Below are 18593 nucleotides of genomic sequence, written 5' to 3' on the forward strand. Positions count from 1 at the left end.
CCGAGGTACATGAACCCACTCTAAGATGGTCGTACCTGATTTTACTGGCTTTGACCATACTATAGTGTACGCTAGAGTGTACGAGGCCACTAGATTCTCCACCACTAACATCTCAATCTACTCTTTCTTTCTCCCTCTCTCAATCAAGTCTCTTCTCCCGTCTGCCCCCATCCGCTCACCTCTACATCCTCAAAGGGCGCAGAAAGCGCCCTTTAAGAAATTGACGGTGCTATTCCAGGTAAACACCGATTGGGTATTATTCATATTTATCGTGCACGACTAGTTCAATAGACTATTCATTGTATTCCTTCCATGAAATCTATCAAGAAAACTAAATATATTCGCTTTAGATTACCTGTGAGGGCCAGATTCCGGCTGCCGATGCGAGCAATGACGAGTGGGCGTCAGCGCTGGCGTCTTGGGTCGGGATGTGGTGGTCGCAGGGCTGTCGTGGCCATGACGGCTGAGCCGTCCAGCATGGCGCCTCTGTCTGCGGGCTCGCTCTGTCAGCGTCAACAAAGCCCTGCCAGCAGTGTCGCGAACATTCAGTGTGATGCAGCTACATGGCATTTTTTGAATTACGAAGTCTTCGTTATTTATGATGTGGCAGATCCCTAATAAACCTATCCGCATTAATATGATTGGTAGTAACAAAATTGATAGCTCTTAAGCTAAAAGGACACAAAATGTGCCGTTTAGCACGCTTGTTTCCACCAGGATTTGTAAAATGCCTAAAAAGGCGAAAATGTATCCTTGAATCGTGAAAGGGTTAAGTTGCATTGAGTTACAGGTTTGGAGTTATTGAGCATTGCGTTGGCGCTCATTGGCTGGAAAACGTTGTAAAGAGACCGCGCCCACTCCCCAAAACCCTCATTTAAAGACGCAAATGACGCTTGTTCACCTGTCCCAAGTGGTGAACTCCTGAGAATGTTTTTCGTCATTTTGCCCAACCCCATAAAACGAAAGACGCCGTCAGGGTTTTCACAACGGTTGTCCAGTGCTTCGTTTTCTCACTTTGCAATTTTGTGGTGTTGTGGCTCTTCCAATCATTTTATACAGCGTATCGACGCGGTAATGAGCGGTGAGTGTCGAGATCGTGGACGTCTCCTTCGTGGGGTGCTTGGCTTGCAAACTGTCGACGTGTCTGAACCACTGAGTGACCTCGCCATCGTTGAACGGTAGATTTCTGCAGATCGGTTACCGCTTTGAACTGGGTCAGGGATCTCATTATATTCGGTTATATAACCGATATATTCTGACCAGTTGAACACACACCAAGGTCTGGAAATATACACACTCAAAAATAATACTGGGAGGACAGCTTTAGCTGGGTGAACAGCCTAACCGATATTATTTCATTGCCCCCCCCCCCTCCCCCCAAGCCTTTAATTCGAGAATGTCGCTTGAGCCCATAGGTCATAGATTGCAGCTAACGCAACACAAACATACGCGTGAATGCGGTGGCCAATGGTTTCCTGAATGTTACCGGTCTTCAAAGTTGTTAATAATATACAATTGAGTTACACAGACATGTAAGTTGCTCCAAAACTGTCCTGGATGGAGGGAGTACTGATCAGACTGAATGGTAGGAGTCACAGTCAGACCCGTAATTCAGAATAACCAACCACACAGAAATACAATGCCAAGCTAAACGTCACTCAATATTCAACCACCAATCATTCTTTGAGGCCTTTGGGTGGGGGATCTATTCACCAGTCAACAACCGAGTCTTCACCCACTACACTGGTCAGTACTGGATGCGCACTCAGTGTTCGCGCACCACCCTCACTAAGGGAAATATAATACAATACAAAATGCAGTCCTATCACACAGCAGTAAATCAATTCAGTTTCAGGGGTAACCGCTAACAACCACCTGAAACAACAGTAGGGAAACATGAAATGGACGTCCGGAATGGACGTGGCAACTTGGTTACGAAGCTAGAGCAGATCCCCCAGGGTGCGATACCCCAGTCCTAGCCCGACTCGGTTTGAAACAATCGAGAAGCCACTCACCCAACGCTCGCAACGTCGGGGAGGCCTCAAACCGACCGTCGTCTTGGGCCCCCGGGCAATGTTCAGGTCAGATTGTCCTCCACGCACCGCTAGAGTCGTCTCCGGGTCCGTCGAGCTGCTCTCGGCGGGAGGGAATTGTCTGGTTCTCGGCAAATCGGTTTCTTTGACGAGAGCAGCTCTTCCTGGCGGCTTGTTCTCGACAAATTAACTTCTTGTTTGCTGTTAGATTTGGCTAGCTACCTTCTATCACTTCGTTGACTTTTATTATAGCCTTCAGTATGCTTGACTTGACTATGCTTCGATCTGTCGACGTCGTAACTGTACTGGATCAAAAGCCAACCTGGCACAGAGGCAACCGTGCGGACCAGTATTTCACAACAACAGCTCGCGTAGCCTTCGCGCCTTCATCGGGAGACATTCGCTTTGCCCTTGGTTTGTGGTGACGACACACGCTCCTTGGGATCGCCATCATCCTAACAATGGGAAAGTAACTATCAGTAGAACTTCCTCCTACCACGACACGGGAGCGCATACCTCCTCCTTGCAAATTGGTCCTGCTTTGTTAATAACATATTTCAACTCGGCTTTTTCCGCGCCGCGATTTCTCTCATTGAACGTGCGGTAGCTACACTTGTTGCTGTGGCAGGTTGGCCAATGACTTGAGCATGCTGGCGTTGATTGCGTTCGAGCCTCGGACGAGCACGAGGTAGGGGAACACGATTTTGAGGCGAAACGTGCTCCTTCGAAATCGCGCGAGCACGAAACTGCCGAAATTTGTGCTCCTTCAGTTAAGTACGGGAGCAACGAGCACGCCGCCAGGAAAATGGGTACGAGCTCGTTCTTGTAGCCATTTGCACTACTGTGTGCTCGTTCATGTAGCCATGTGCTACTTCACGAGCGACTGTGATTGGTAGATATTCAGCCAAGATATTTTTTGTCTTCGAGCGGCATTGAAATTGATCAAGGCCGCTTGAGCTCAGGCTAACACCATTGCGCTGCTGGGAGGTGGCAAATTTGCTGCTGGAAGAAGGTAAAATTATTCTCTGATGGGAGGAAGGAGGTGAATCTATTCTCCCGCTTCCATCGAATATTGGCCAGTGAGGTAAATTGCTATTTTGGTCCAATGACATCTGCAGTAGGACGAGCACGCCTCATTTGCCGAAGCGCGCTCGTGAGGTTTTTCGAGGAGCTCTAAAACCTCAGGAGCGGTGCTCGTCAAAAGTTGGTTGCGTTTGTTCCGTGTGCTCCAGTTTCATGGTATCTCTACGACGACAACCCGGTGAAGATCTTAAGTGGTGAGCTCAGAGTGGCGACCTGAAAAAAGTCGTCCTGGCTGCGATGCAGGGAGACGTACCGAGTTATGATCCTGCGCTGCTCACAAGCGCCAAAGCCGCTACGGACGCGGACGTGCTAAACAAAGCTGGAGAAGGGAAGTGGGCACCGATGAAGGAAGAAACCCTCATTCGGATTGTGATGTCGATCCCCATCGAGCACCCGCGGAACGTCAACGCCGCATACACAAGAAGACGAGCATCGTCACGGCGATCAAGGGCGAGTTCAAGGGCAACGGCCAGGCGGCGCTGCTGTTCCACGTCACATGGTGTTCGAGCGCTCGAGCTCCTGGCGGGTGTCTTCGATAGCACGATAAAGGGCCTGGGCACGGACACGTACGTGCGGCCCGTGAGCGCTGAATAGCTGAATAGCTTGCCCTGCTCGAGCCTGACAACAACATAATATGTTGTATATACATATTGTATGTCTGCATTTAAAAGCCCCATGCCCATCAACGGTACTCTTGAGCAGGCTGGTATCAGCATGGCATAACCCTAGAATGGTTAAGGTGACCTGCACTTTGTCTAGCATTTTTACATTATCACTTCATGTGCTATCAATTCACCGGGTGAGTTGATCCAAGTTGAGCTTATACTGCAACGCGTCGCTAGAATTGAATCGTGATGGTGATTCACTTCGCATTCGCATCATAAAGTGCTGTTACTTTTCCAGGTTTTTGGCACAACGGGGATAGGCGCGCTACAACGGCCTACGACACCACGAAATTTTGCTTGTGTATGCAGAAATGAAAGTATTGACTTCTTTTTAGCAACGCAGTTTTCAACGCCAAATCTGAGGTACTAGTAGCTCTACAAGGAGAGAGCTTTGATTGTTGTATCTGGAGGGAATAGGAACTAGCAGCGGGTCTAGCAGCTTTAGTGAGGGAGGGGCTACATGTGCAATATAAAGGTAACTTCAACATTGTGCTTGTTCGATTATCGAAACGCAAAATGAGATCACGACAACATGAAGCAATAGTTGCAGGTGCGTACGCCTATTGGTGGGTCCTTTCCTTGAGTTCCGGCTCATTCCCGCTTTTGCCCAGAGACCATCAAGTTCCACCCGCGTCAGCAATATGCAGTCGCCGTTGCTTTTTCTGAGCTTGGATGAAGCTCCACTTATTTACACGATCATGAAGTTTCTGCTCACGGCCATCATTGCGAGGCTGCTGGCGAAGATGGCAACGTCATTACATCACAAGTTGCGTATTGCACGTGGTTTGGCACCGCTGAGCGGGCCCCAGGAGTATGGCTACTGGGTAATATGCCAGCGTACATCAAGAACCGTGATCGCATCTACCATTTCTTGGTAAGTATTTGCCTTCAGTTGGCTCAGCACTTCAAGCTAACACTGTCTTTCGTTGTGTTTTCGTCCACCAGGAGGACCTGCTGAAGCAACATGGTGGTCGTATGAAGATGCCGTGGCACCTTTTCTTCGATGGAGCCATTTACGTACGCAACTTACCTAAAATGCAGCTTGGAGGTTGTGTAAATTAATTGTTCGTGGTTTCCACTACATAGATCACAGACCCCAAGGACGTACAGCACGTCTTGGCGACGAATGTTGACAACTATGTGAAACCTCAAGGCTTTCTGGATGCGTTTCAAGAGATCTTCGAGAACTCGTTCTTCGCCGTGAACCACCACCCTCAGGCGCGGGACGGCGGTGCTGGTTGGCGACTACAACGCAAAGTGGCTGCTAAAGTGTTCACCACCGCCAACTTCCGCATATTTACGGAGAGAATTTTCGCCAGACACGCCGAGGAAACACTGGTGGCTGCACAAACAGAAGCGAAGGCGAACGCACAACAAGATAAGCAGATCGCAAGCAGGGACGAAAGCTTCTGCTGTGATATGCAGGAGATCAGCGCAAGATACACGCTGCATTCCATTTTCGATGTCGCCTTTGGTCTACCGCTGAGCGAGATCGACGGGACCGATAACTTCGCAGAGAACATGGGGTTCGTGAACAAGCACTGCGCACAGAGACTGTTTGTGAAACAGTACTACAAGATGCTTCGGTGGGTCATGCCAAGCGAGCGAGAACTACGACGGTGCACGCGTGAAATTCGAGCTGTCGCCGACACTGTCTTGCTTCGACGTCTACAAGAATCCGAAGAGGAAATCAGCACAAGGTCGGATCTACTGTCCTTGTTCATTCGCAAGGCCCGTGAACTCGCTTCTGAAGATATCAAAGACCCAGAAGAGGAGCACGGTAAACGTGACGTCGCTTCCTTGCTGGGGCCCAAAACTCTCCGCTCCATCATCTTGACGTTCGTCTTTGCTGGTCGAGACACAACAGCTGAGTGCCTCACATACAGCTTCTACGCGATCGCTAGGCACCCGCGAGTCCAGGAACGAATTGTTGAGGAGATGGAATCGACCAAGGCAAATGTTGGGCCGACCAGTACAACCTTCACGTTTGATAAAATGAAGAAGCTGAAGTACCTCGAAGCCGTCGTGTACGAGGCTGTGCGGTTGTATCCTGCACTACCGTTCAACGTCAAGAACGCCGTAAAGGACGACTACCTACCCGACGGCACTTTCGTCCCTGCAGGTGTTGACGTCGTCTACAGTCCGTGGTTCATGGGTCGCGACGGTGCACTATGGGGTGACGACCCATTGGAATTCCGCCCCGAACGCTGGTTGGAGATGGCCAAGCGCCCGAGTGCGTACGAATTCCCCGCCTTTCAAGCGGGTCCACGTATATGTTTGGGCATGAATATGGCCGTGCTTGAGGCGAAGCTCTTCATTGCCACCACACTCAGCCGCTTTCACGTAGCAATCGCACCGGGCGAGAAGCAGGAACGAGGCTACATCCTCAAATCCGGGCTCTTCATGGACGGTGGCCTGCCGCTTCAACTGAGCCCGCGACCTCAGTCAGCAGCATCAGCTTAAGACTTCCCAGCTAAAAAAATTGTCGACACTATTGTCCATTTCTTTGCATTCTCTTTAGCTGCACAACATGAACTTGGTCTTGTTCATTGACACCACTGGCAAATAGTTCCCTAAAATTAGAGGACTTTGGTGTCGTTTCTTGGCGGGGTTTCGACGCGCTGGGGCCTTGTTTAGAGCCATAAACAGACATCCTCCTCGCTCACAGGACGCGATATCGCTGGGGACCGGAGAAATGGGGCTCTTCAAACTGCTGGCGAGCGCGTTGGGCATCAAGAAGACCCAAGTCCGCATCCTCGTGGTGGGGCTGGACAATAGCGGCAAGACGACGCTCGTGAACCACCTCAAACCCAAGAAGAGTCAGGCGCGCGAGGTCGTCCCGACCATCGGCTTCCAGGTGGAGGAGTTCACCAAATCCAACCTCAACTTCACCGTGTTCGACATGTCCGGCCAGAGCCGCTACCGGAGCCTGTGGGAGAACTACTACAGCGACGTGCAGGCCATCATCTACGTGTTAGACTCCACCGACACCATCCGCATGTGCGTGGCCAAGGACGAGCTGGAGCAGCTCGTGGAGCACAAGGAGCTGGCGTCCAAGAAAGTCCCCATCCTCTTCTTCGCCAACAAGATGGACCTCCCCAACGCGCTCACACCCGTCGAGTGCATGCAAATGCTCGAGCTCGACAACCTCGGCAGCAAGTCCTGGCACATTACGTACGTTGACTCAACTACTCCCTCAATCTATGCCTTTGTACGCAGGCTAACCATTTTTCTTTTACGTTGTTTCTCCTTCTCGGCACGCAGAGCTAGCAACGCTGTAACTGGTCGCGGCGTGGAGGAGGGTATCGAGTGGCTCGCAGACCAATTTGCCAAGGGCAAGTCCCGGAAGTGAGTCAACAATAACCAGCTACAGCGCTAGGGTAGCTAGAGCCATTAACCCATGTAATTGCATTCCCACCTTCATCGCACCATGCTATTCCACGGGACCCATCGGTCGTAGCGTTGAGGTCCCGCCTGTCATCTGCAGGCTCAACAAGCAGCGCCAGAAAGATCGCTTCAAGTACTTCTCCCCCTCTCACGGAGAACGAACCCACTCGTTCACCCATGGAGCAGTGCAGTGCAGGTCGGTTCGGTGCGTTTGTGTTGTCGACATGTTAGTTTAGTTAATAAGAAATCCGAGCCCTGCCGTGGTCCGCGCCGCGACTCCACTAGCTGGAACCGCGCCGAGGGTCCCGCGCACAGAGGCTCCTTCTCTCTCTCGCACCTTCACTACGTGTCTCGCTACCACGAAAGGCCGAAGATCTCGTCGGGAAAATACTAGTACAAAGCGGGCAGTTCCGCGCGTCATCACACATCTATACCCTCTCCTTTCTCGCTCGCTCCCTCCCCTCCCTCCTCTCTCTCGCAGTTGGATCCTTCGTGCTTAGGCCTTGGCGCCGGGGCAGTTGCGCGCCCAGTGGCCCGTCTCGCCGCACTGGTAGCACTTGTCCTCGCTCGGGCCGCTGTCGTCGGGGCAGTCGCGGCGCAGGTGGCCGGTCTGGCCGCAGTGGTGGCACTTGCGCGACTCGCGCAGCTCCTGCGGGCAGTCGCGGCGCAGGTGGCCGGACTCGCCGCAGTTGTGGCACTTGGGGGGCTGCACGTCCTCGGGGCAGTCGCGGCGGATGTGGCCCACCTGGCCGCAGTTGTGGCAGGCGCGGCCACCGGCGCTCGTGGGGCAGTCGCGCTTCAGGTGGCCCACCTTGCCGCAGCCGAAGCAGGCGGCGCCGCTGTTGTAGCCGCCGAAGCCGCCCTCCTGCGAGGGGGCCTCGGGGCAGTCGCGGCGCAGGTGGCCGCTCTGGCCGCAGTTGTGGCACTTGCGCTGGTCGGCAGACTCCATCCTTCTTGGCTACGACCTCTTGGCTCCGATTCTTCCGCAGAAATGACACGCGAAGAGCTCCGGCCGAGGCCCACGCGTCCGCCAAGAGATTGGTCGCAGGGCGCTCGAGGTTTTTCCGCATAAAACCTCGGGACCCAAAGGCCGCGCCGGGAGGGGCGACATCTTCAGCTCCCCCCTCCGGTGCCGTTTCTTTGACCCGGAGCGGCCATACTGGGGCCAAGTGAGCCCGAAGATCGCCGCTGGAGGTTGCGGGCGGCGAAGGCGGGAGATCGAATAGGTCAAGTGTGAGAAACGAGCCGTGACGCAGACTCACCGGTGACTGCATCGGGTCGTTGGAGGCAAGCGAGAGGAGCTCCGCCGAGCGCCCAGTGCCAGTCAAACATGGAACAGCCAGCACCGACCCGGAGCGGTGGGTCATCCCTCCGCAAGGTCCGACGCAATATCCCCCAATCAGCGCCCGAAATCGTCTCCATTGGCTACAATTACGACCCGCGAGCTGACCAATCGGCGCCGCGCGTTTAGTCCAGCTTCAACTTGGCTGTACGACTGTGCAACCAGCGGAACAGCGCTGCAACACCGGACTGGGAACACACGACGCCAGCTGCAAGACCCACGGGCGACCACGGAGATTGGCACAGCCACTGCAGCACTTGGTCGGTCCATTGATGCAACGCGGAGATCTCGGTGGTGTCTGGTGCCAGCGTGGAAGCTGCTGGAGTGGACTCGGGCGGCCAGTGGTGCTGCACGAACGATGCAAGGGACGGGTTTCCGCGTTCCAGCGCCGGCAGATACTCTCTCACGAAGGTCCGCGTCCACCACTGCGAGTAGCTGTGGTTGTCCAGAATCTTAGCCGTCGGGATAGCTCGGTTCCACGACGTGTTCAAACGCGTGAAGTCGTAGTAATAGAGCTGAGCGCGAATGGCGTCCGGCGGGGCGTCAGGAAACGGGTCGCGAGTTAGGTCGAGCAGCTCCTTCACATCGGGGGAGCCTTCCAGGAGCCTGGCAACGAGGTGCACAAGCCACGGCGCGCCCTGGTAGTCGCCGAGCGCGGCGAACCACATCTGCCAATCCAGTCGCGGGTGGAAAGGGGCTACCAAGCGCGGTGCGGAATTCACATCGCCCGGCTTGTACTTGAAGTGATACTCCTCCCAGGTCAGCCCACCGTTTTTCGTGCCTTCCAATACGATTTCCGGTCGAGCGACCACCGAGAATCGTTGTCCGTCATCCAGTTGCACCGGTGCCCACGCCAGTCATGGTGCGAAATAATCCATAGGCGCCGGTGACACGGTATTTTTCAGTCGAGTGGTACGCGAAGACGGCAAACGAGGGTAGCGACCGCTGGAAAGATTGGTCCAACACCGATAGAGTGAGAGCACTGCTCATAAAGACCCACAAGCTCGCCATCGTCGAAATCGCCAGGTACACGAGCCCCAACGCGAATCGCGTCTTGGAACGAAATGTTACATTGGAACTGCGACCGAAGCGGGAGAAGAAACGAACGATCTGCCAGGCGCTTGAACATACAGTGAGAGCAGCGGCGAACAGCACACAACGAGGCAAGATCAGCGCAAGCCATGCTTGGGTGTCTTCCACAGTCGGTAGTAGTCGGATCCTTGTAGCTAGCACCAGTTCCAAGAAGCTGCGCTGCTGCTCCGCTCTCGGCGGCTCGTTCAGAGTCGTCATTTCAAACACCTCCACCCACGTGTAGATGCAAAATCCAAGGCTGCACAGTAAAACTACTTTTGTGACAACAGGGTGAGTTTGAAATGTGTGCCATCCCCGCTCCACTCGAGCTATCCACGACTTCTGCGTGCTTGTCGCTTTTGTCTTCGCGCTCAGAAAATTGTCCTTTGCAGCGTAAGTGTCGACGTCAAGCAGAGCCCCTGCCAGGACCATTGTCAACAGGTTGAAGAAGTTGTAGTTCCCTGTGAGGAGGATCGCAATCTGCAGAACGATCTGCTGGATGGCACCAATTCTCCGCATCGCGGTATGAGGCGCAAGCAGGAAGAACGTCCAGGGGCCTTCGATCAGCAGAGTGACTGCTACGGCAACGCGATTAATAATCGGCTACGATAAAACACACACACACACACACAAAGGAATCGTCAGATAAATCTTCGATCGCCATTAAGGATCACCTTGCGTGATCCTCGTTACTCACCGGGGCCTGTAGCGCGTACCAAGCGGGTGGCAAAGGTAAAGGCTGCGACGCGAAGTGGAAATCTAACGCGGTGAGTCCAAGCCAAGTGGGGCAGCGCGACTGGATCTTGACCGCACCGGACATGAGCATGAACTTGAAGAACAGGAATCGTAGCGTCCAGATTGCAGCGGCCGGTGTCTCGAACGTATCTTCTGTCTTGCGGCACGGCCGCCACCACGGGGCCAGCAGCACCGCCAGAACGCCGACCTCCAACAGGAACGAGTCCCATTGGAATTGCATGAACGTCTGGCCGCACTGCACGATGGACAAGTAGCATAGCCACAAGAGCGCCAGCGGCCCGACAGTGCGCCACGCCGGCGAGATAACGCCCAGCACGGACATGGTGACGCCCACGAGGCAAATCACTTCCATGCAGAAGCTCGGGGTCCATTGCAGCGGCTCATGGAGCCACACGAGCGTCGGGAACCTGCTGACGATCCACTCGAGTGTTGAAGCGTCGTGCGATCCTGCATACCGGCGCTTGACGCTGCGGAGGAAGGCGTCCACGGGCTCGATGCCCTCCCTGTTTTATGAACGGAGCCACGACAAAGACACACGAAGCGGGTGTGAGCAAGCGCCGGCCAGCACCAAGCAAGCAACCCTTTGGCTCTCCCCCGCGTCGAGAATTTCGACTCGAGACTTCCAGTGCGCTGCTTCCTGCCACGTCTTTTGATGTGGCGGCCAGCGCAGCAGCCAGCGAAGCGAGCGGCACCCGCAGGGGGGAACGAGCAGCAGGGAGATGCGCAGGAGGACGTTCCTGGAGCTGGACGGAGCTGTAAGAGAGCACGTACTCGCCGTAGAGACCGCGGACTTGCGTGCGGATGGACGCGAAGGCAACCGCGTACACGCCGCAAATGCAAATGAGGAAGCGCTCCCGGGGGAAGCGCAGCATTGGCGCCGTCGGCGCTGCCACAAGTCTGCCGCCGTCGGCGAATGCGTCGCCGGATAAGGAAATGTGGCACGAAAGTATCTTGAGTGTGTGATACACTATATTTCGGTGGATGACTCGAATACCGCAGTAGTACAGACAACGACGGATAAATCCGGGCGACACTAAAATCCGGGTGAGACAGATCCCCATTCGATCCCCATACAAAATCTAACCCCATTTTTATCCAATGAAATGCTTAAATGAATTATTTTAGAGCCAATCAGAAAGTTAAAGATAATGAGTGGTGTGAAGCTAAACTCCTTTGCCGACACAGTAATTTGAGGTCAGTTGCGCAATGAAGCACGTCGAGCACGTGACGGCTACAGGGTACGGAGCGGCACAACTGGGCCAAGTGGCGGCCGGTGGTGGCCCCCAGGCGGACGGCCAGCACCCTCCCAAGGACGTGTTGACTAGAACCAAGTCCAGCAGCTGGTAGCGCGTGTAGGCGCCGCTCTGCAGGTCCGCCTCGAGGTTCCCCCAGGTCCAGGAAGGCCATGCTCATGAGCCACCCAGTTCCCTTGTAGGACTAGAGCACGGACCAACTGAAGCGCCTCCGTCTTGGGGACGTGGTGGGGGCATCTGGAGCATTGGTGGGGGAGGTTGGGAGGTCAGCATGACGCATATCCGGGTGTGAGGTTGCCACCGAACAGCTCACCGTTGTGCCAACCGCTTAGTGCTGGTGTCATGGGGCCACTAAAAAACGAAGCTAAGAAATAGTGCTAAAGCTACTGGAGGCACGGAAAAGAAAAACGCCTTCGTGCTATTCATGCCACTATTGCTGTGTGGAACGCCATACCGACAAAGGCGATAATTCGCAGCATCAAAAAAACAATTCCTAGGTACCCTAAGGTAACTGTCGAAAAAGACGGATTTTTTTTGCTTTTCCATACGGTTTCAACTTCGTTTTCTGTACCATAGGTTAGTTTATCAACCAATCCAATCGCCGAATTTTTACTCCCCGGATTTTTGTGTCGGGAGCCGAGATTGCCCTATAGTATGGAGGATGTCATTCAGTGAGTCCGGATTTATCCGTCGTTGTCTGTACCGCAGAAATATCGGTATACCAGTACATGTACTGCACTTCAACGTTTTGCTGTTTGCTCCCTACAGCGCATGCACCCTCCCGTTTTGCGAGCATGTCGAAGCACAACAACTACTTTATGGCAGATCTAGCTATTGCAAGCTTAATCTAACTACTAGTAGTACTAGTAATGCGTGTATTTGGCGGAAAGGTGCCTGTTAGAAGAGTAACGAATGCTTGGACTGACCGAATTCCCAACTGAAATGACACCCAGCGTGTGGCACGGCAGTATTCTGTCGCGGTATCACCTTCGCATTATGAAGCACAGCGTTCCGGTTGCTGCGTGTCATTCGCAGTGAGTGCTAGACTGTTTAACAAGAGGGAGGAGGTACGTTCCGACATTGCACGAAACCCACCCTCGGTCCGGTGGTCCAGCAAACGCCTTTTCCTCATCGGCAATCGCACCAAGAGCTTCGAGCACAGCAGCTTCCGCACATTGGTGCCGCACCTCTCATGGCAATTCATCCTACCGCCACCACCACCTGCGCCTTCCAGATCAGGCTTCCACCATCCCGCGCGCAATCCCCATGGACCTGCCTAGACTAGAAGATGTATCCGAGCGTCTAGAAGTTCCAGGCTGGAACTACCAAGCATTCAACACCGAGTCGCTTATTGGGTACTGCGATCGACGGCGGGGTGGCACGTGGCGGCCGCGCCGCGTGCAGCACGCTCTTGTGGCGCTCCTTGCGCGGCGGCACAATCAGCCTGATGAGGCCTTGGCGGCAGCTCGGTGGATCTTGTGCAGTGTAGAGACCCCGTTCGATGACGCTGGGCAAAATCTCCTGGTGCTGAAGGCTGGTGCTTGGGGCGCGACTCGCGAGCGTATCTTTGCGTCTGCAGCCATTTCTGCTATTTCTGCTTGGATGCCCCATGGTGATGCGATGCCGCCACGTGTTCGGCTTTAACAAGCGGATGCCGATGCTTGGGTCCCTGCCCGTGAGCCTCAGGAGCGAGGCATCGCCTGCCGTAGTTGTTTGGCGGTGAAACTGCAGAGCGGACGCCCCGCATGTGACGGAGCGGAAGTTCAGAAGGCAAAATGTACCAAAGCTGAAGCACAAGCTGAAGCTGAAGCGCAGGGCCTTTCAAATCCAAAACGCAGCGCCGCGGCGATAGACGCGCGCCAGAGTGGCGTGTCGACGGTGGCGCTGTCACGGCGAGCAAGCGGTCCGGCTGGCATGCTCGCCGTGAGCGCGGACCGCCCGCTTCAGCCTGAAGTTCAGGGCCCAAAAGCGCCGAAAGCCGGCGCTGTGCCCCAGTTGGCGCGCCATCCTGCGCTTTGCGCGGCCAGAACTGCAATTGCAGCACTTCCAGGCGGTGACGCGCCGATGTTTCGCGCCGCCGAAGTCGGCGGCACCGATGGCCAGCAGCACGGCGCGCGTCGCACGTGGCCGGTCTCTGCTGACCCGGCCGGTTGAAGTATTCCGTTTGACCAATCAAGGATCCGAATCGCGCGTTTTTCTGCACTGCGCACTCCCATTGGCTGGTTTGCCCGCCGCCGAACGTCAGCACCTCGACAGCCGCGACCTTATATCTTTGGGCGGCTCACATCTCAATCCGCCGCCTTCCGCCGAAGCCCCTCGAGAAGCTCACGATGTTCACGTCTGCCCTGCGCGCGAGCCTGCGCGTGCAGCGCCTCGGCGCCATGAAGATGGCGCAGTCGACGCCCGCCGCCTTCGCGAAGCCCTTCGCCCTGCGCAGCTTCGCCAACGCCACGGCCGCGTCGCTCGGCATCGAGAAGTTCGGCGTGACGAACGCCAACACCAAGGTGCACCGCAACCTGAGCTACGACGAGATCGCCGCCCACGAGGAGAAGAACGGCGAGGGCCAGTTCGTCAAGAACGGCACGTACACCATCGACACGGGCAAGTTCACGGGCCGCTCGCCCAAGGACAAGTACATCGTGGACCAGGCCCCGTCCAGCCAGAACATCTGGTGGGGCGACATCAACCAGCCCGTGAGCCCCGAGGTGTTCGACGAGCTGTACGAGACCGTGACCAAGCACTACGGCTCGGCCGAGAAGGTGTACGTCTTCGACGGCTACGCCGGCGCCAACCCGGCCTCGCGCAAGAAAGTGCGCTTCATCACGGAGCTCGCGTGGCAGCACCACTTCGTGACCAACATGTTCCTGCGCCCGCAGTCGAAGGAGGAGATCGAGAACTTCAAGCCCGACTTCACCATCGTCAACGCCTGCAAGGTCACCAACCAGGATTACAAGAAGCACGGCCTCAACTCGGAGGTGTTCGTCGCCTTCAACATTGAGAAGGACGTGGCCGTCATCGGCGGCACCTGGTACGGCGGTGAGATGAAGAAGGGCATCTTCTCTATGATGAACTACTGGCTGCCGCTCGACGGCATCATGGCCATGCACTGCTCGGCCAACAAGGGCAAGAACGGCGACACCGCCCTCTTCTTCGGCCTGTCGGGCACGGGCAAGACCACTCTGTCGGCCGACCCGCAGCGTTACCTCATCGGTGACGACGAGCACGGATGGGACGACGATGGCATCTTCAACTTCGAGGGTGGCTGCTACGCCAAGACCATCAACCTGAGCGCCGAGAACGAGCCGGACATCTACAACGCCATCAAGCGCGACGCTCTGCTCGAGAACACGTTCGTGGACGCCGAGACCAAGGAGCCTGACTTCTACAACACGTCCAAGACGGAGAACGGCCGTGTGTCGTACCCGATCTACCACATCCCGAACCACGAGCCCACCTCGAGCGGCGGCCACCCCTCGAACATTGTGTTCCTGACGTGCGACGCCTACGGCGTGCTGCCGCCCGTGTCCAAGCTGAGCGACGGTCAGGCCATGTACCACTTCCTGTCCGGCTACACGGCCAAGGTTGCTGGCACGGAGCGTGGCGTGACGGAGCCCACGGCTACGTTCAGCGCCTGCTTCGGCGCCGCCTTCCTGCCGCTGCACCCCACCAAGTACGCCGACCTGCTGCAGAAGAAGCTGCAGAAGCACAACACCTCGGTCTACCTTGTCAACACGGGCTGGACGAGCGGCGGCTACGGCGTGGGCAAGCGCATGAGCATCAAGGACACGCGCGCCTGCATTGACGCCATCCTGGACGGCTCCATCAAGGACTCGGTGTTCTCGGAGGACCCGAACTTCGGCTTCCAGGTGCCCAAGAAGCTCGGCGAAATCCCCGAGAACGTGCTGAACCCGCGTGAGGCCTGGAGCGACAAGGCTGCGTACGACGCTACCGCTAAGAAGCTCGCGGGCATGTTTGTGAACAACTTCAAGAAGTACGTGTCCCCTGGCGTCACGGACTACTCCACGTTCGGCCCCAAGTTGTAAGTTAGTATGCGAAAGAGGCTAGACCGCGGCAGCAGTGCCGTCTCGACCTCTCGAGCGAGCTAAAGTAAAGAAACATGTGTGAAAAGCTACATTCGTGTGTGCGTGCGTGGTCTCGTGTCAATTACAGGGTGGCACGACCTGTTCAAACAGTACTACAATGCACAGACTGCTGATGCATGCTCAGAAATCTTGGCTGGTTGCTTGTCACGTCGTGAATCACGATGCTCACACTCGTGTCGACTACCAGTATACGTCTACAGGTGCAGTAGTGACGTTGGCGTTGAGTACTACGTGTAGATGTGCAACAGTGTCCTCAAGTGGTTGGAAGCGTTTGCCACCGCGGGGGTCTCTGCTAGACACGAGGCGTTGTCATCGCCTAGCAACGGCTCGAGGTTGACATCAACAGCATCTAACGCCATCTCGTCTTTCAATAAAATACATTTTCTACAAGTTGTGTCGCACTATAACTGCGCTGTCGGCTCCTTCTCCTCATCCGTTGGTTTGGCCTCACTATCGTCAGCAAACACGATCGTCCGCGCCACTTGCTCGCCCACTTGGTTCACTCCGAGAGCACGCTCGAGAACGCCCGCGGACTTGCGCTCGCGCCGCTTCGGGGTCTTAGGCTTGTCGTGAATGCTCTCGATGTGGTGCTTCAGCACCGTCTTGTAGCCGAACCGGGCTGAGCAGCCCTCGCGTGAACACGCAAAGCGCTTCGACTTGCGTTCATCGTGCACGGCATTGTAGTGTGCCATCAAGTTGGACGATCGCGTGTAGGCCTTTTCACACCCGGCCATTGGGCACGAGTACTGCTTGCGGTTGTCCAGCGACTCGAAGTGCGTGCGCAGGTGAGCGCGCAAATACTGCTTTCGGCTGAATGTCTGGTCGCACACGAGGCACACGTGAGCCGAAGACGCGGGCTGCTTGGTGACATCCGCGCCGCTATCGGCACCATTTTCATCTGCCTTCTCCTGGCTTCCGTGCTCCACCTCCTTGTGGCTCTTGAGTTCATCCTCGTCGAAACAAATCTCGCCGCAGTCGCACACGAAGACCTGCGTGTCCCCGTCCCTGTTGGCTGCATGGGTCCGCTGATGCCTGGTCAGTAGAAACCTCTTGAGAAACCGCTCCCCGCAGTCCTCGCACTCGAAGGGGAGCACACCCGTGTGCACGTACGAGTGCGCCTGCAGCTCGCTCTTCTTCTTGAAGACCTTGAGGCACTCGGCGCACTCGAACGGGCGGTTCACGTTGCGGTGCGAGCGCTTCGTGTGGCGCGTGAGCCCGTGGTTATACGTGAACCTGGCCTCGCACAGCTCGCACTTGAAGGGCTTGCGCTCCTCCAGCGTCTGCGTCGAGCCGCGCACGTGCACCGCGTCCACGTGCCGCGTCAGGTGCTCGCGCTTCGAGTAGCGCTTGGAGCAGCCCTCGTGGCGGCAGGCGAACGGCCGGTGCCGCGTCTCCTGGCTGTGCACGACCAGCTCCGCCGCGCTGGCGAAGATCTCGTCGCACTCGGCGCACGTGCAGCCGCGGCGTCCACTGTCGTCCTCTTCGTCGTCCACCTCTCTATCGTCGTCGCTTGTCATCTCCACGTCGGGAGCGGCGGCGTTTTCAGCTGGCGTTTGAACCGCGTGAATTGCCGGAGCTGACGTGTCATTCAGACGCCTTCGCTTGGAGGTTCGTGCAGCAGCGGGGGACGCGGCCTGCGACGGGAGCAGCACGCGCACCGCGGACGCCATTGCGACGACCAGCGGCGACCACCAAGTGACTCGAGCCACAAACAGGCGAAACCCGTCCGCCACAAGCAGTTGACCCGCGGGTCAGTCCTCTTAGCGTACTTTGTTCAGTATGAGGTGAGCGCGGCCCGGGTTCGACTTACTTATGGCAAAATGGAAAAGGACCAATGAACAGCGCGTTGTTGTCGCCACAAACGACTGTATTTATGTATCGATGTGCTATTTGCGGCGACCACATCTTGAAGCGACGCAGCGCTGAAGCGCCACACCATAACCGTCCGAGGTGTCCGCGGCGTCGCGCTCCAAGGCTGCATTCCCAACGTGCTGCGGTGCGCCGACGAGCTCCTCCGCGCCATGTTCAAGAACACCTTCCAGTCGGGCTTCCTCTCCATCCTCTACAGCATCGGGTGCGGGGTTAATGCAGCTAGTTAGATAGGTATACAGATACTGAAGACGCTGACTCATGCCGTCTCCATTGCCTGCAGGAGCAAACCGCTGCAGATCTGGGATAAGCAGGTGCGCAATGGCCACATCAAGCGCATCACGGACCAGGACATTCAGTCGTCAGTGCTGGAGATCATGGGCACGAACGTCAGCACCAACTTCATCACGTGCCCGGCGCAGCCGGCCAAGACGCTGGGCATCAAGCTGCCGTTCCTCGTCATGATCATCAAGAACCTTAAGAAGTACTTCACCTTCGAGGTGCAGGTGCTGGACGACAAGAACGTGCGCCGCCGCTTCCGCGCGAGCAACTACCAGAGCTCCACGCGGGTCAAGCCCTTCATCTGCACCATGCCCATGCGGCTCGACGAGGGCTGGAACCAGATCCAGTTCAACCTCTCGGACTTCACGCGGCGCGCCTACGGCACCAACTACATCGAGACGCTGCGCGTGCAGATCCACGCCAACTGCCGCATCCGCCGCATCTACTTCTCCGACCGCCTCTACTCCGAGGAGGAGCTGCCGCCCGAGTTCAAGCTGTTCCTGCCCGTGCCCAAGGCCAACAACGCCACGTCCAGCGAGCAGCAGAAGGCACCGCTTGCGCCGGCTGAGCAGTCGATGTAGACGCGTAGGCATTTAGCACGTATTGACCGAACCATAAGACCCAATCGAGCAAGCTGATGAACGCGGGTATATAACCAAATACATCTCGAGACCCCGAGCGTGCGTGCTGCCTCGGCTGCTTCCTTACTTTTTTCTTCTTTTCTCCTTCACGTACTTCACTTCTTCCCC

At 56.1% G+C, this 18593-nt stretch overlaps 8 protein-coding genes across 8 annotated transcripts in view; 4 read left to right on the plus strand and 4 right to left on the minus strand.

The window, feature by feature from the left end:
* The window catches only part of IUM83_11941 (uncharacterized protein), a gene marked incomplete at both ends in the record, with an annotated part of 58966 nt that extends 54227 nt beyond the window's left edge, over window positions 1-4739 (plus strand). Inside the window, 2 exons of the mRNA XM_067936534.1 lie at window positions 4618-4655; window positions 4727-4739. Coding sequence (XP_067792119.1) covers window positions 4618-4655; window positions 4727-4739 — 51 coding nt within the window. The remainder of the gene's footprint in view (window positions 1-4617; window positions 4656-4726) is intronic.
* Window positions 4740-6476: 1737 nt separating this feature from the next.
* Window positions 6477-7133, plus strand: IUM83_11942 (ADP-ribosylation factor family; the record flags this gene model as incomplete). The annotated part of the gene is made up of 2 exons (XM_067936535.1): window positions 6477-6955; window positions 7046-7133. 2 exons carry the CDS (start codon window positions 6477-6479, stop codon window positions 7131-7133), a joined length of 567 nt encoding a protein of 188 aa, XP_067792238.1.
* A 531-nt stretch (window positions 7134-7664) lies between these two features.
* IUM83_11943 (universal minicircle sequence binding protein) lies at window positions 7665-8117 on the minus strand (the record flags this gene model as incomplete). The annotated part of the gene is made up of 1 exon (XM_067936536.1): window positions 7665-8117. The coding sequence occupies one exon, from the start codon at window positions 8115-8117 to the stop codon at window positions 7665-7667; it is 453 nt and encodes a 150-aa protein (XP_067792122.1).
* A 518-nt stretch (window positions 8118-8635) lies between these two features.
* Window positions 8636-9178, minus strand: IUM83_11944 (lipase maturation factor 2; the record flags this gene model as incomplete). Its single annotated transcript, XM_067936537.1, has 1 exon — window positions 8636-9178. The coding sequence occupies one exon, from the start codon at window positions 9176-9178 to the stop codon at window positions 8636-8638; it is 543 nt and encodes a 180-aa protein (XP_067792104.1).
* A 981-nt stretch (window positions 9179-10159) lies between these two features.
* Window positions 10160-11209, minus strand: IUM83_11945 (lipase maturation factor 2-like; the record flags this gene model as incomplete). Its single annotated transcript, XM_067936538.1, has 4 exons — window positions 10160-10184; window positions 10279-10320; window positions 10793-10840; window positions 11109-11209. The coding sequence occupies 4 exons, from the start codon at window positions 11207-11209 to the stop codon at window positions 10160-10162; spliced, it is 216 nt and encodes a 71-aa protein (XP_067792234.1).
* Window positions 11210-13920: 2711 nt separating this feature from the next.
* Window positions 13921-15633, plus strand: IUM83_11946 (phosphoenolpyruvate carboxykinase (ATP); the record flags this gene model as incomplete). Its single annotated transcript, XM_067936539.1, has 1 exon — window positions 13921-15633. The coding sequence occupies one exon, from the start codon at window positions 13921-13923 to the stop codon at window positions 15631-15633; it is 1713 nt and encodes a 570-aa protein (XP_067792236.1).
* Window positions 15634-16094: 461 nt separating this feature from the next.
* On the minus strand, window positions 16095-17363 carry IUM83_11947 (zinc finger protein 37-like; the record flags this gene model as incomplete). Its single annotated transcript, XM_067936540.1, has 1 exon — window positions 16095-17363. The coding sequence occupies one exon, from the start codon at window positions 17361-17363 to the stop codon at window positions 16095-16097; it is 1269 nt and encodes a 422-aa protein (XP_067792235.1).
* A 351-nt stretch (window positions 17364-17714) lies between these two features.
* On the plus strand, window positions 17715-18425 carry IUM83_11948 (UPF0468 protein; the record flags this gene model as incomplete). Its single annotated transcript, XM_067936541.1, has 2 exons — window positions 17715-17767; window positions 17846-18425. 2 exons carry the CDS (start codon window positions 17715-17717, stop codon window positions 18423-18425), a joined length of 633 nt encoding a protein of 210 aa, XP_067792233.1.
* Window positions 18426-18593: the final 168 nt, after the last annotated feature.

This window comes from Phytophthora cinnamomi (genome assembly GCF_018691715.1).
Source record: "Phytophthora cinnamomi strain GKB4 chromosome Unknown Contig37, whole genome shotgun sequence".
In the NCBI taxonomy this organism is placed as follows: Eukaryota; Oomycota; class Peronosporomycetes; order Peronosporales; family Peronosporaceae; genus Phytophthora; species Phytophthora cinnamomi.